This window comes from Diplotaxodon limnothrissa, linkage group LG5 (genome assembly GCF_057381915.1).
Source record: "Diplotaxodon limnothrissa isolate DT_005_m linkage group LG5, D_limnothrissa_male_GT1.1, whole genome shotgun sequence".
Lineage (NCBI taxonomy): Eukaryota > Metazoa > Chordata > Actinopteri > Cichliformes > Cichlidae > Diplotaxodon > Diplotaxodon limnothrissa.
Genome location: NC_140600.1, coordinates 35,953,153 through 35,970,372, shown reverse-complemented (window position 1 = coordinate 35,970,372; position 17,220 = coordinate 35,953,153). Strand labels below are relative to the sequence as shown.

The following is a 17,220-nucleotide window of genomic DNA, read 5'->3' as shown; positions in this document are numbered from 1 at the left end:
TAGTATCAAACCACCTGAAACACACACCAGCTACTGGAGGTGACATGGCTAGAAGTGGAAATGGAAGCACTGCGAGCAGTAATCGATACGAAGTCAAAAATGGATGGAAGCTATCACTCTCAGTCTTCATAGGCATGCTTTTCAATGTCATTCTATGCTTGGCCCCCCTAATTCCTTCAATGATCAGTGAGCCTGTCTAGCAAAGCCTGTTTTTCTTGCTTTCAAAAACCTTGAATAACATTTTCCAAAGTCAATTTGTCCAGCTACTTTCGGTCACATAAACAACATATTAAGAAAAACAAACAATAAAAAAGACCCTATAAGTTGGAGTAAACACTACGAAGAATCAGAATTACTGACAATGTCACAGTGCAAACAGTTACTCTGCAGGTGGTACAACTCCTATATGCTCTCTGACCTGCCCTGTGTTTGGCAGATAACTTCAGATTGATTTCTGATCCCATGGATTAACTTTCAAGCTCTTTCACAAAGACCTTTAAGCGTGTCCTTTTGGAGTTTTATTTCAGATAAAACTACAACAGAAAACCTTCTCTTGTTTGCATGAATCTTTTAAATTACATGTAGACACAGGAAGGATTGTTTTTCTTTTTTTTTTTAAATCAAAATGGCTCCTTCATGGACATCAGGAGTTTGGACACTACTGGCAGCACTAACTCTACTTAGCTGCAATATTTTTACCTGGTGTGAAGCCTCAAGGACTAGTGGCACAACAACTTCAGGAGAAAGAGACCAAGAGCAAGGACCCTCATCACTTGAACGTGTAAAGAGAGGATGGGTGTGGAACCAGTTCTTTGTCGTGGAGGAGTATACAGGAACAGAGCCTCTATATGTAGGAAAGGTAAGACATTATGACTCATTACATAAATATATGAAAAACCTTGTGAACAGGTGTCAATTCCTTGAACTGTTGGTAGTGAAAAGAAAAAGAAAAGAATGTCTCAGCATGCAGTTAAGATATGGGTAAAACATTTCAGGTAAAATAAAGTATAATACTCTGGATAATGTTCAGGAAAGCTTTAGTGATGTACTGTGGAGGGAGATTAATATGTTGGCAAGCTATGTTGAGGTTAAAGTAAGAGTTTCATAAAGGTAGCTCTCATTTTACCTAGCTAAATCACCATGGTAACATATGCTATATGCAACCTATTCAAGCGAGCACAAAATTGTCATGGTTTCTTTTTAATTTAAAATAAGCTGTAATTCTAATATAGATTATCTGCTTAAGGAAGATGCATTACATATGCAACCATACCTAACTGAATGAAAGTTACAGCTGTAAAGTTACAGCAGTAAGAAACATTGTAAAGGGCCTAAACTACTGTCTCGCTGGAATTGCAGCTAATAGAACTCAGAAACATAAAAAAACAGATAAGTTCTATTTCTAAGAACAAATAAAATGTATTATGTATTGAACTTTTCCCAAACTAAACTGATCTTCTTATCTCCTTTATTAGGCTGTGAGAGAATGTCAGACCTGAACACACTGATTAACATTTAAATAATTTAAATATTTAAACTATAGAGATGAACATGCAGCAGCTGATATGTTAGGAAAAAATTAAAGATCTTCTGCAAGAATATTCATAAGAGAATATTCTTGCAGAAGATCTTTAATTTTGGATCACCAGTGCTGCATTTTACTGTTATCCTTTTTATACTCTTTAGTGAACTTTATCACCAATTCTTATGATAATGTTACGAGTGTCTGGAGTTGGTGACAAACTTTTAGTGCTGAAGAAGAGTCAAATGAGGCATCAAATCCCCCCTTTTGTGAGTGTGCATAGAAAGTGATGCCGAAAGTCTGACTTAACAAAGAAAGTCGATAACCTCTGACACCTGTTTCTCTAAGTAAGGTTTCAAGATTTTATCAAGACAAAAAAAAAAAATACTTGCCAACTTCCTTTGCAGTATACACTTTTTGAGGGACAAATTCCCAATTTGTTGTTAAAATACTCCAGATGCCTTATGTTATCAGGATGAAAGCATTATTTCTAAGAACCTCTCTCAATCACATAAGACTTTTTAATGAGCAATTCAGATCAGTTCCTTTAACCAAATGCTTTTGTTGTCCTTGTGAAACAGGGTAAATAAAGTGGCCAAACATAGATATACAGCAAAACAAACAGGCTTTCAAGGGCAGACATGCACTTATATATGAATTTGCTGTTTGAGGAGCTTAACACATAGTTACTCACCTACGTTATTTTACATGATAATTTATGTGACACCAGCATATCTCCTTTAAAATACTATACTCTACTAAAGCCGTTAAAAGGTATACATATTTTATAGAATAATACATGTTCAATCTAGAGTATACTGTAGACTATTTTGCTGTAATATTTGTGAAAACAAAATAATCAAATGTAACCCCTTCAGCTCACACAGCCATCAGAAAGGCAGTAGCTGGAATCACTGTCAGATCCTTACTCAGTTACTTTAAGTAGACCATGATCGTTGAGTGTTACCATAAGAATTCAAGAGAAGCATTCTCATTGGGCTCGGAAATCAGCTGACAGTTCCTGCAAGCATCCCTATCCTGCCCGAACCTTTACACACAATTGTACATACAGAAAAAAGTACACACAAATGACATTTGTAGATTTAAACTAAATATACTGTTTAGGCATCTATGTGTTTGCATTAACTGTCAACTCCTGATAAAAATCTGCATATTTATTCAATTTACATAAAAGAGAAAATGATTTTAGTTCAGGATAAAAGTGTGATTTGGTCAAAGTCAAAGCTCAACTACATTAAAAGTATTTTTGAACGGTCTAATTATGCACCTCTTCTAATCAGTAACCACAAATGCTTCCCTCTGCTCTTTGGCATTTGCTTTGTAAGACAAAGATGCAAAGTGGCCAGAATTGTTGCCAAAATGCATCACTTGAAGCCACTGAATTACTAAACCGACACTAGCACTAAAACCTTGCTTCCAATCAACAGCCATTTCATTGTAGTTGCATTTACTTGTCTTCTTTTTAACCTGCATAAAATTACCGAGTTCTTGAGATCAAGACCCTGACATTTTGAATGAGGAGCAAGAAATTAAATCCAAGTGGTTTGCTGCTAAGAACTACCTCTGAACAAACTCTAAACAATAATTTCAGCTTTTCTGTAATGCAAACACTGTGGCTATTCAAAACAAAAGTGCTGGACAGACGCGTATGGATTTTCCAATATAATGTAGGAAATATTTTCTTTAATGTTGACTTAAGGTAGGCATATACCTCCCACATGACTCATGCTACTGAAAGGAAGGCACCATTTTTAAAGAACATGAATACTTTGAGCTGTCAGGAGCTTTTTGGCTCCTGTGCAATGTAAGAGTCACTGTGGCTTCCAGACTTCTTTCAGTTCTTGAGCCAGTCTCTCTGAAAACCGTAGCCCACTGGCTTAAAATTGAGTACTTCGATCTCATGCTCCACATAAAAAGCTTTCAGAGATTAGTCTTCAAAGCCAATTTTGCTCAGAAGGTCTCGAACTACAATATTTTTCTTTTCCTCACAGTGTACCAAGTGAATGGAAAAAAAGTCATAGATTACTCAATTACACTTACTTAGTTATAAGTCAAAACAATTACAAATGATTTAGTTGATACTGAATTACTAATTTGTATCACTTTTTTAAAGCTGACTAAAGTCCTTATTAAACTAAAAAAAAAAAAAAAAAAAAGCAAAAAAAAGCAAGGAACTATCTTACCCACCTGTCTTCAAGACATCTAAATCTGATGTTTTTGTCTTATTTTCTGTTCACTAAAAAGTTCCTGCTCTGGGGCTAGTACTGTCTGATCACCTTGGGAAAATGCACAAAGACACTCACTTGTCAAACACTAGCCTGTCTGCTACAGTTTGCCTACAACATGTACAAATTCTCACGTTATGCAAAAAAGTATATTAAAAAGTCTTTTTATATTTAATTGTAATGAGCAACTATACCAAAAATAACTAACAATAAATGCTTTGCAAGTACAGTGTAGTTAAAGACAACTTTAAAGACAGTTTAATATTGTTCTTTAATACTCCTTAATACATTGTTAGCCAATTTGTTAAATCATAAATGAAGCCATAAAAATTCTGTGTTTTTTTCTGTCTTTGGTGTTTGTTAACAAAGCCTCTGTACTTAGTGATGACAGCCTCAGCAATGCCCTTCCTTTTGATGTTGAGGACAATGTCTTCACACCAGAAATGTGATCAGTGAATGTCATTTTGTAATGTAATCATAGTTAATGGGTATATGTCAAATGAAATCAGTTTATTATCATGTCAGTAGCAAGTGTGCATTTATTAATATTTTCACTTTTTTTTTTCCATTTCGTCTCATTCACATCCCATTCATCAGCTGTTGCTCATATGATCCTCAGTGACTTGATGAGAGTGGACACCGCGTATGATTCGATTGCTTTACGTAGGACGTGATATGAAAAGACAGAACATTAAAGCAGACAGAATGAGACACGGTGATGAGTCACATGCATCAATCATGAAATCCCCTTGTTTCTAATCAGTTAGACATGGCAATTGACCAGCTAATATTGCATCTGCATATATTGATCTCTCTTTTCTTACAAATGAATGGAGATGTTCTTTGTACCAGAGCCTGGTCTTACAGAATAATTATCCTTTGATCAGTATTTTTCTGCAATTGTGAATGTGATGAATTCCTGCTGGCAAAACCAATGCAATCCAAACAGTGCAACAGGCAGCACTGTCTGTCTGCTGGTAGAGCAAGAGACAGAATAAAGCTGAGTGACATATGAGAAAAGGAAGGAAGCGAGAGGAAGGCTTCAAAGGGAGACTGGAAAACAAGAGCCTTCATACACTGACTGGTGATTCATTAAAAGGACAGGGTGCCAGGGAAGACAGTGAGCTGATATAAAGGAGCTTAAGGGAAGAGCTTGAGGGAATGATGCAGCAGGAGGGAGAAAAGAGATGATTTTATTAATAAAATTATCAAGTTATTGCATTTCATGTCACAAGGGCAGCGGCCAGTGCTATTTATGGCGTGCGTAAGTGTGGATGTGATTGTCTGGGTGTTAATACATGCTCAAACACAAAGTACCCTGGCTGGATTTTTGGTATCGAAACTATAATTTAAGCTATGAAGGATTAGAGCCGAGCATTGGCCCTCTGCATTGTATAATTGTGCATCTTGCTTTGCCCCGACACAGCAAAGTTGACAAATTTGCTTTTTTTTCCACACTGTGGTTACTGCCAGTGAAGTCACTTTTCTAGTAAGATGGTCACTTACATGCAGTTGATCTGGAAGATTTTATCTGTGTATTTAGATAAATACCAGTTGTGTACTTTAATGATCTAAAACGCATGCATTTTCCTAGCTCTTTTTCAAAGCTCTGTGCGGTGATAAAAGGAAGGGAACTTGGGGAAAGAGAATTGCTGTAGAGCACAGGTAATCCTAAATGGCTGTTGTTAAAGGAAGTTGACAGGGGAAATGATACATTCTTCATCTACTCTGGGTTTTTCTTGGTAGTTTTTTTCTCTTCTATATTGACAAATGCTGTCAGAAGTAAATCCATTGTGAGGGTGAATGTGTACGAGGTGGACAATTTCTGCAGCGTGTGCACACATTCTATGCTCACTATAGTAACGTGTACAGTTTCAGTGTTGTCTTTATGTCTTTTCAATTTTCTCTGAACTTTGGGTCTATATCTGAGATGAGTTTTTACATACTGTCTCAGCAAAAGTGATAAAGTGGTTGTTACAGTCCATGTCACACTTCAAGGTGCTTCTTATCCCGTTTTAATTCTTAACCCCAATTAAACAAATTGGCTTTTTTAAAATAAATATTTTTCTCATACATCATTTGTCTTTCTGAAAATTATTAATTTGATTTATGGTGTATCAAATTCTGTGTCTGATTTTGGTTGCAGCAGGTTTGTTGGACATAAAGTAAAATCCATTTAAATGGTAAAAATCAAAAGAGGCTTTTGCTTTTTTTTGATTTATCTGTTTTCTGATATTTTGTAATAATCAGAAATGTGTTTGAATAAAACACTGAGTTTTTTAAGTGAGTTTGTTTAAGCTTTAAGTGTTATCAAAACATTCTTGAACGATAACAAAAAATCATTTTAATTCATTTATTTGTTTATTTTATTTAATTAGATGATTTTCTTTTACTACTGAACAATCCCCTCACTAGTGTCTGCTTTACCACTGCCTTAGCTTGCATTTAGAGAGATTACAACTCAATGGTCTTTGAAATCCATCTATAAGATAAGAAAGTCATTGGAGAGACAGCTGATTATATTTCTTCTCTTTTGCTGTAACCTTTCTCTTGGACACATGCATATATACATACCAGGTTTATGTCACTTATCTGGTTTATTTATTTATTTTTAAATAAGGTCCTAAATTGTCTGTGTAGGTTCTCAGTCATCCAGGTCACGGTAATCTAAGGCACTTGAAAAGAAAAATGTCTGGACTTCCTTAAGTTTCTAGAAGATGTTTCACCTCTCATCCAAGAAGCTTCTTCACTTCTAAGAGCAATTGGTGGAGAGTCCCAGGTATTTAAGCCCTATGGGAGTTGCCCCTTAAAAGGACCGTTGACGCACTATTGACCATGTGCCACATCACATGAGCTAAGGTGTGAAAAAGGGTGTGGGTCATTATCAGGAGAGGTTTCGGGTAAAACCTTGCCACACTCTAGCATGTGACTATTGAGATCAAATCATGCAAGATGTAAGTTGGCGTTAAGGCGCCTGGGAAGGGATCTCAAAACTAGATTATAGGTGGTAGACAGTTGGTGTTGTTAGCCACCCCTTCTGTTCATAGATGGTCATTCACAATGGACAAAGATGGCTTCTTTCACATCTCTTTCAAACCATCTGTCTTCTCCATCCAAAACGTGAACATTGATCGAAAGGTCCTAAATTATATTAACACATTATGACAATGTTTTCTCTTTGATGTCTAGATATTCATTCTCTGTTTCTGTCTAAGCTTCTGCAGGTTTGCCTCCGTAACTGTAATTCAGAACATCACTTTTACATTTTAACTTCTTTCTGCGACTTTTTTCTTCCTTTTTCCTAGTCCACTGTGCTACTATTTTCTATCCATTCTCATCGCAGGTTCTGTCCTTGGTATGTATCCTTCCTTCCCCATAGCTATCCCCACCTAGACTGTCTCTGATACCTTGTCACCTTCTTAACACTTTGAAGCTTTTAAGATCAGAAGCTTTACAAGCTGTAGTGAAATGTGGCATGCCTAGTCCAGATTACACAGACTTAAATATAAGACAATTTGCTTCGTCTTTGAAATCTTCAATAAACTAAAGCTTCAGTGCAGCTCACATTTTTCTATCTTCACTGTAATGAAAATGCTACTCCATGTCTATTCTATTCTATTCTATTCTATTTTGCTACTGAACACATTCGTTTAGTGTTAGCTTGTGCTTAAAATATGGTTTGGAGACAGTGACACTGACAAAAAGACAGAAGACCAAGTTGTAGTTGGAAGAGCTGACGATTTTCATTGGGAGTGACCAGGAGAGACAAGATTAGGAACGTATATATCAGAGGAAATGGTAAATTGACTGATTCTTATATAGCGCTTTTCTACTCTCCTCGAGCACTCAAGGCACATTTTAATATGCCACATTCACCCACTCATACAAACACTTTTTTCTATGCTGAAGTGCTTTCTATCGAACATTCACATACATTTATACTTCGATGGATGCATCAGAGAGATTAGGGTTAGTATCTTCCCCAAGGATATTTGGCATGCAGACTGGTACAGCCAGACCTTTAACCTTCCTATTCTTAGATGATGTGCTCTACCTCCTGAGCTACAGCCAGGAACAGCTATAGGTTGACCATTTTGGAGATGAAATTAGAGAAACAAGGCTGAGATGGTTTGGAGGTACGGGGGAGGGATAGTAGACAAAGGATCTTGAGTACACAGCTGTCACTCAGAAAGAAAAGAAGAAGACCACACAGAAGATTTATGGATGTAGTGAAGGAGGACATGCAAAAGGTTGGCTTGACAAATGAAGATGTTAGGGATAGGAGATTGAAGCAGATGATCTGCTGTGACTCTTAAAGGGGCCGACCAAAAGAAGAAGAAATAAAAGGGGTCGCCACAGCGTGTAGTTTTTTTTTTTTACACATTATTTTTATTGACAGTCCTGTATATTTTTTACAAAACATTCAGACCCCCAACAAGCACAGAGCAGGCTAGCACAGGCTAGCAAACAAAAAAAAGACATATCCCTTTGTGGTACAATCAGATTAAATAGGTGAATTACAGCAATGAAACATGGTACCAGAAATTATAATATTTTTCCATTTAAGTAAAGGTCCCATTTTTTCCAGTATTTCTCAAATTTATCGGCAGCCAGTCTTAGTGAAAAAGTCAGTCTCTCCATTGTGTAAATTTCCTTGATAATGCCTATCCAGTCCAAGAATGACGGTGGATCAGCGTTTAGCCATTTGCAAGTTATGGCTTTCTTTGCACCAGCCAATAATATCAATAAAAGATATTTGTCTGAATTCCTCAGTCCTTGTGGCAAATCACATAGATAAAACACAGTGAAATCAGGGGCCAAGTTCAAGCCCATCATGGTATTGACTTCTTTGATCACTACTAGCCAATAGGGGACAATCTTAGCACATTCCCAAAAAATATGAAAATGTCCTGCAGATACACCTCCACAGTTCCTCCAACACTGAGTCTTGTCGGGGTATTTACTTTGTTTACTCTTAGCATTAGGCGTGACAAAAAAACGCACAGCCTTACATATATTGAACCAGTTGTCGTCATGTATTATTATTTCAGCCTCTTTTTCCCATCTAGCTTTGATATACGTTGTGTCATTATTCCTACATGTGTGTAAACATTTGTATAATCTGGATATCTGTTTCTTTGGTGCATTCCCCTTACAAGAGTCAAGGAAGATTTTAACCAAGCCCGTGTCCTCCTCTTCTAGGAATTTTATGTTTCAAGGTTCAAGGTTCTTTATTTGTCACATGCATAGTTATACAAGTATAAGACACAGTGAAATGTAGCCTGACACGCTCCTTGACATGTGCAAAAATGGGGGGGCACTGTCGAGCCTAGGCGGAGTAGTCGAACGCAGATTCACTGAGCGCTCAACACAGACAGCATCGTCAGAAGGAAAGTTGATAAAATAAATAAAAAATTTTGTATTGTTCGATACATATGCGTACCGAACCGAAAGCACTGTATCGAACGGTTCAATATCGATACGAATATCGTTGCACCCCTAATATATATATATATATATATATATCTCCTTGGTAGATCCCGCACTTGATGGTGACTTGTGCTATGGGCTTGGAGTTGGCCTCTAGTGTTGTACGCCACATCCCCATTGAGTTCCTGATGAAGGCTCTTAGGGTCCCATTGATCAATTCTAGGCATTCCAGTATCCAGCTGTGGGGCATTGAGTCATAGGCCTTCTTGTAATCAATCCAGGCAGTGCACAGGTTGGTCAGTCTGGTCTTGCAGTCTCGGCTGACTGTTCTGTCTACCAGTAGCTGGTGTTTTGCGCCTCTGGTATTCTTGCCAATTCCTTTCTGTGTCCCACTCATGTATTGACCCATGTGCCTGTTCATCTTAGCCGATATGATGCCTGACAGGAGCTTCCATGTAGTACTGAGGCAGGTTATTGGTCGGTAGTTGGAGGGGACCGGTCCCTTCTTGGGGTCCTTGGGGATCAGGACCGTCCGACCTTCGGTTAGCCATTCCGGGTGTCTCTCGTTAACTAGCAGCTGGTTCATTTGTGCTGCCAGACGCTCGTGGAGTGCAGTCAGCTTCTTTAGCCAGTAGGCGTGAACCATGTCGGGCCCTGGTGCTGTCCAACTCTTCATACTGGAGACCCTTTCTTGGATATCTGCCACTGTGATGGTTACTGGACCCTGTTCAGGGAGGTCGCTGTGGTCTGCCCTCAGATCCACTAGCCACTGAGCATTGCCGTTATGGGTTGCGTCCTTCTCCCATATGCTCTTCCAGTATTGCTCCGTCTCCAGCCTTGGTGGTGCTGTTCTCTTATTATTGTTCCCTTGCCACTGAGAGTACACCTTTGCTGGTTCTGTGGAGAACAGCTGGTTTATTCTCCTGCCTTCTATCTCTCTGGTGTACCTCCTCAAGCGGCTGGCCACGGCTGTGAGTCTTTGCTTGGCAGTTTCCAAGGCCTCAGGTATGGACAGCTTGCTGTATTTCTTATGCACCTTCTTTGTCGCACCTTTCTGCAACTCCGTTAGTTGGCTAACCTCCCTCCGTGCTACTTTGATCTTGGCCTCTAGCCTCCTTCTCCATGGAGGGTACTGCCCCTTGTGGCTGTTCAACTTGTAGCCAAGCATCTCACTGATCACTGCTGCCGTATTGTAGATCAGCTTGTTAGTGTCGGTAATCGTGGTTGTAGGTATTGCCCGTAGTGCTGCATTAACATCATCTAGCAGACCTTCTGAGGGTACTTCACGTAATCTTGGTAACCGGCTACGGGGTATCCAGGTTTCAAGCTTGGCCATTATCCTATTTTTCAGGTCAGTTCCTCTCGCACTCAACGATCCTTCTCCTATCGCACTTGGGGCTATGTACCCAATCTCGGGTGGGGGTGATGATATCTCCCCCCTGACCTGGCGTCCTGACTCCTCCTTGCCGTAGCATTTGTGTTGTACCTCGTCAATCTCTAGCTGTGAGAGCAGTCCCTTCTTTCGAATGTTGGAACACTGAGCTACTAGTTGTTTCGCCGTCATTGTGGATGTTGGGTATCGAAGAATCCATAGGTCCCTCATCCTATTCATGTAGCCCCTTCCGCCGGGGTTACTTGCGTAGTAGCATTCCAACAACGCCCTGTTTTCGTCTCTTGCCCACCGATGCCTTCTTGTTCCAGTAGCCCACTTTTCGCCAGGGTGCCCTGGTTCCTCAACACCTGACGCGGACCTTGTTGATCCGGGCGACGTCCGAGCCGGCATGCCTTCATATTTATCTGTCTCGCTCATGTCTGCGGTAGGCTTGCTTAGCATAGGGGGTCTAGCCTTAGGACCCTTACTGGATACAGACGCCCCAGGCAGGAATCGAACTTGCGATCCTCTGTTCCAAAGGCGTGTAGTCTAACCACTACGCTATCCAGCTGCTATATATATATATATATATATATATATATATATATATATATATATATATATATATATATATATATATATATATATATATATATATATATATATATATATATATATATATATATATATATATATATATAATCGTAATGGTGCCTCAGCTGGAGGTATCTAAAGAAATCCTGTCTTTCCAAGTAAGAACTTCTCTGGAGTTGCTGGTAGTCTTTTAGTACATTTTTATCTGTAATCTTCCAGTAGCCTGTTATACCCTTATGTGACCACTGTATAAATCTCTTATCCATGTTTGCAGGTGCAAAATCCGAATCATAAGCAGGCCATCGTAACGTCCGGGCACTTTTTTTAGTTTTCTCATATTTGAGTATCCTATGCCATATTTCTATGGGCACTTTCTTTAGTGCCGGGAGCAGGTCTGCATCTATATGTCTTTTAATGAGTGGTTGATCTCCAAGCAGTGATTGAAGTGGGGTCTCACAGTAGGATTGATATATCTCCTTCCATTTAGCCTTACACATTAGATCACACCACCCAATCATCACTTGTAACTGTGCAGCCCTATAATAGTCCTCAAGACACGGCAGAGCGAGTCCACCTTTGTCCATTTGCAGTTGTAACGTCTGAAATTTTATTCTTGGTTTTTGTTTGGCCCAAATAAAATTAGAGATCATCCTATTCCAATCGTTAAATTGCTTGGAGGGTAGGTGTATAGGCAGCGCCTTGAACAAATAGAGAAGCTTTGGCAAAAGATTCATTTTTATTATATCTATCCGATTATGCATATTCATTGGCAATAAATACCAGCGCTGTAGGTCTGCCTTAATTTCTGATGTCAGTGGGACATAATTGCATTCGTAGAGGTCGGATAGATCCGTGGGTATATGGATTCCTAGATATTTTATAGAGGTGTTACTCCAGTTAAACTTGGCTATCTTTTGAATGTCTTGTGATGGGCGGTAATTATATAAGAGAATCTGAGTTTTCTGTAAATTTAATTTATATCCGGAATATATGCCAAATTTTTTCAATAATGAAAAAAGATTAGGCAGACTGATTTCCGGGTTAGTTAGCGTTATGAGAACATCGTCAGCATACAGACCATCTTTATACATTATATTGTTAATTAGTACACCTCTAATGTCTTTAGATTCCCTGATAGCTTGCGCCAGGGGCTCAATGAATAGCGCAAAGATAGTGGCACTGAGATGGCATCCATGACGGCAGCCTCTTTCTAGTTGTAGTGTATCTGTTAAATCACCATTAATTTTAATCCTGGCAGTGGGTGAGTTATATAGAGACTGTAAGCATCTGATGATTTGGCTGTTAAAACCGAATCTCTCTAAGGCCAAATAAAGATAATTCCAGCACACAGAGTCAAACGCCTTTTCAGCATCAAGACTAACAGCTACTGATTCGATATTTTTCATTTTATTTATTAGATGGAGAGCCCGCCTCACATTATCATGAGTTTGCCTATTTCGAACAAAACCTGTTTGATCTGTATCCATTAGTTCTGAAGTTATAAATTCCAACTGTTTAGCTAATATTGTTGCAAATATCCTACAGTCGATATTCAAGACTGATACGGGTCTATAGGAACCACATTCCGTTCTATTTTTACCCGGTTTGGGAATTGCTGAAATAACTGCTCGTTTCCAGGATGGTGGTATCTCACCCCCTGTAAGCACATGGTTAAAGCAATCCCTCAGCAGAGGGGTTACTAGATCTCTGAAATGTTTATACCACTCTGCCGGGTAGCCATCCTCACCGGCCATCTTATTACCTTTCAATTTTGAAATGGCCTTGTTAATCTCCTCCGCAGTTATTGTTTGTGTTAATCTTTTATTTTGTTCTGTTCCTATCGACGGTAAATCAAGTGAAGAAAGAAATACATTAACAGAGGGCACATCTATCCTGTGTGGTTCTGCGTACAGTCGGGTATAATAGGTCAGAAAAGATTCTTTTATGCTTTTCATGTCATGACATATCTTATCATTTGCTGGGTTTTTAATTTTCTGAATAAATCTGTCAGCCTGCTGTTTCCGTATCCTCCAAGCAAGGAGTCTCTTAGATTTGGGACCATTTTCATAATAATTCTGCTTAATGAATTTAGCCCTTTTTTCTATTTGGTCATCATATAACCTATTTAATATCTGTTGTATTTCTTTAATTTGTGATAACGTGTCATCATTGTTACTTTTCATATGTTCTGATTCTAGGTGTTTCAGTAGTAAGGTCTTTTAGATACTTCTGTTTTTCCTTTTTTTGTATGAGGACCACAAAATTAGCTTCCCTCTAAGAACTGCCTTCGCTGCATCCCATAAAATACTAGGAGAAACATCACCATTGTTATTGTAGTCCATGTATTCCTTAAATTCTTATTTTACAAACTTTTCAAATTCTACATCATTTAGTAGACTAGTATTAAGCCTCCATAAAGTCTCTTTGCGATCTGAATCCAAATGGAGTGTCAGGTACACCCCTGCATGGTCCGAAATATCTCTCACCCTTATATCACAATTTATAATTCTATGCTTATCAAAGTGTGACATAAAAAAAATAGTCCAGTCTTGAATACATATGGTGGGAATGTAAAAAAAAAGTATATTTCTTTTCCAGTGAGTGTGCATCCCTCCACACGTCAACCAACCCCAATTCCTTAAGCATTCTTTTAACATATACTGCTTCTGGTTGTAACAATTTAGTTTTGCTGGACGTGTCCAGAAACGGATTCAAGTGAATATTCCAATCTCCACCGCATATTAATATGCCTGATGTTTCTGTTGCAATTAATTCCGAAAGGGTCCTGATTACATGTTTATCAGTCCCTGGTGGTCTGTACACGTTAAACAATGTAACTTCCTTGTGATCTATGTACCCTTTAACCAGTATATAACGCCCCTCCTTATCTCTGATTTGTGAGGAAAGTTGGAAATGTACTTTGTCACACAATAAGATGGCCACTCCTCTAGAATGTTTTTTTTATATGCAAGGAATAATACACATTTTTAAACCCCATTTTACACAATTTTTTGTGCTCGATGGCAAAAAGATGTGTTTCTTGCCAGTAAATTATATCTTGTTTTTCTCGCTTCATTTTAGCAAGAGCTTTGTTTCTTTTAATGGGGTTATGTAAACCATTAACATTAACTGTAATTACCTTATATTGTTGTCTGATCTCCATCAGCAAAAGGAAAATACACAATACCTGTAAATCTGTGCTCTGTGCTCTGTGCTCTGAAAAGAAAAGGGGGTCTACAGAACAAAGGAACAACGTACCTGAACAAATAACATATATGACTTCCAATTATGAAGTGTACGTCCAACTTCAAAACAAAGAGGAGAGTCCCTAAAGTCCCAGAGAGCCCCTCGTAGTGCTGCTTGGTGAGCTCCGCTCATCATAGCAGCGCTCTTGGAGAAAGCTGTTAGCATCCCAAACTGCGGTCAAACCTATCACTCTTATTTTACACAGGAAAACTGCAGTCTTAAGTGCGGAAAATTTTTTTTTAGGTTTTACTATCCATGCACTTGAATCTCTGGAGCTTTTCCTGGATGTATTTCAGGGCGATTGTGGCTCAAGAGTTAGGTGTTTGTCTTGTAATTGGAAGGTTGCTGTTTCGAGCCCCGGCTCGGACAGTCTCGGTCATTGTGTCCTTGGGCAAGACACTTCACCTACCGCCTACTGGTGATGGCCAGAGGGGCCGATGGCGCAATATGGCAGCCTCGCCTCTGTCAGTCTGCCCCAGGGCAGCTGTGGCTACAACTGTAGCTTGCCTCCACTAGTGTATGAATGTGAGAGTGAATGAATAGTGGAATTGTAAAGCGCTTTGAGGGGTCCGAAAAGCGCTATATAAATGCAATCCATTATTATTATTATTATTATTATTTCATCCGTTCCTCCCGGGTCCGCCGCGGCGCTCCGCTTGCGCTTTCCCATCAACTTCCTCTTCTCCAGGTCGTCGGCTGCGTCTTGCGCGTTGTTGTAAATCACGGGCCCGTTTTCATAAAACACACGCAGTTTCGACGGATACAGTGTTTGGAAGCGGAGCCCCTTCTCTTTTAAAATCCTCCTGATCGTGTTGTATGCTTTGCGTTTCGCTAAAATGTCACTAGGATAGTCTTGGTCGAAATACACACGTCTGCCCTTCAGCAGTATTTCTTTTTTGGTCCACGCAGACCGGAGAACCAAGTCCTTGGTGTTGTATTCCAAAAAATGAATCACGACGGACCTGGGGTTGGAGCCCGGAGGTGGCTTGGGGCCGAGTGAGCGGTGGCACCGCTGTATGCCCAGATTGATGTCGGGGAGGGACAGTTCATTCTTTATAAAATTTTCCATGAATTCGAGCATGTTGTCCCCTTCTTCACCCTCTGGTATCCCGTGAACACGTATGTTATTCCTGCGAGACCGGGCTTCCAGGTCGGACAGACGTGTCTGGAGGTCTTCTTGTAACTGGAGAGTATGGCCGAGCCCATCTTTAAGGTCGACTGTGACCTCCTCAACCTCGGTTACTCTCTGTTCGACCTCCTCGATCCTGCTTCTTACCTCTTTCATGTCCGTGACAATTTCGTTGAACCGTTGCCCCACTTCTTTCCTAAACTCCGACATTTCTGTTTTCACAAGTCCAGTTTTTTCCGCTATTTCACTTTTTAAATTATCCTGGACTTTTTTAAGCTCAGCAAGAATGCTAGCTTCAATTGCCTCCATAGCTCCGAGTAGCTGTAGCTTGCTAGCACCGTCAACTTCTTTCGGTGAAAAAACTCCTTCCTCCGCACTTTCTTGCCGAATTCCTCTTGTCTTTCTCTTGTTACCCCCTGGCATACTACTATGAATATTCTTAGTTGTGTTATAATATGTCAGTTTTCAAGGGGTAACCGCCCGGGAGCTGAAAGATTATGCTGCAACCAGCTTCCCCACCATCCGGAAGTCCCCAGTTTCACATGTTTGATCTGGTAGATTTGTACACCAGATGCCCCTCCAACCTCATAAAAACTTAAAATAGCTGACTAAATGTGAAGGAAACTTTCAGTCACTGCATGTGAGTCATATGTCATCCCCTTCAGTAGGTTAGCCTATAGTGACAGCTAGACACTTTGTTATGACCTAAAGGTGAGTCTGACAAGACATCAACAACCTCACTGTCCTCTTAGTCAACCCACAGGCCTGCACTGTAAATCCTAAAGCATGGCTGACTCTTGCTAGCATCAAGTTTAGCATAAAGCCAGAAACCAAATTAATACTGTTTAGCTGCAGTGATAGGATGATATATTTTTTAGTAAGTTTATAGAAAGGGTTCAGATAATTGGTATTGTAGTTTATATCCCTACATTATATTTACTTTGGAAATTTGGTCATTGTGTAATGACCAATAATCCTTCTTTTACATTTTTTAAAGGAACCTAATATTTTGACATGAACAAAGTGTTATTAATAAAAAAAAAACCTCCAATCCCACTTTTGACGGCTGTAAATTTCCTGATTAATTGAATAATCAGACCGATCATGTCTTGAAGACCTCATATTGCCCCAATAGAGCACTTTGCTCTACACTGCAGGCTTACTTGTGGTTCCATTCTTCCAGTAGAATGGGAGAGTGTTTAGCTTAGAGGCGCCTCTCTTTTGTGGAACGAGCTCCCAGGTTGGATTCAGGAGAGAGTAACCTTTTCTACTTTTAAGATTAGCTTAATTCCTTTTTGAAAAACCATATTGTTATGGCTGTATCAGGTGATCCTGAGTCCCCACTTAGTTATGGGAGCTTCCGATGATGAGTGTCTTCTTTGCTCAAGTTTTTTCATTCACTCATGTTTATGCACCAATCATTAATTTAATCATTAGTTATTATTAATTTTTTGCTCTCTTCCACAGTATGTCTTTTGTCCTGTCATCCTCCCCTCACCCCAACTGGTCATGGCAGATGGCTGTCCCTCCCTGAGCATGGTTTTGATGGAGGTTTCTTTCTGTTAAAATTCTGTTTTTTCTTCTCACTGTCCCCAAATGCTAGTTTATAGAGATGTCTGATTATTGCACGGTCTTTTCCTTACAATATAAAGTAGCTTGAGGCAACAGTTGTTGTGATTTG

At 39.4% G+C, this 17,220-nt stretch overlaps 1 protein-coding gene across 1 annotated transcript in view; it reads left to right on the top strand.

The window, feature by feature from the left end:
• The first annotated feature begins 625 nt into the window (after positions 1–625).
• The window catches only part of cdh22 (cadherin 22), a 99,111-nt gene continuing 82,516 nt past the window's right edge, over positions 626–17,220 (top strand). Inside the window, exon 1 of the mRNA XM_085353487.1 lies at positions 626–859. Within this exon, the coding sequence (XP_085209613.1) occupies positions 626–859 (234 nt within the window). The remainder of the gene's footprint in view (positions 860–17,220) is intronic.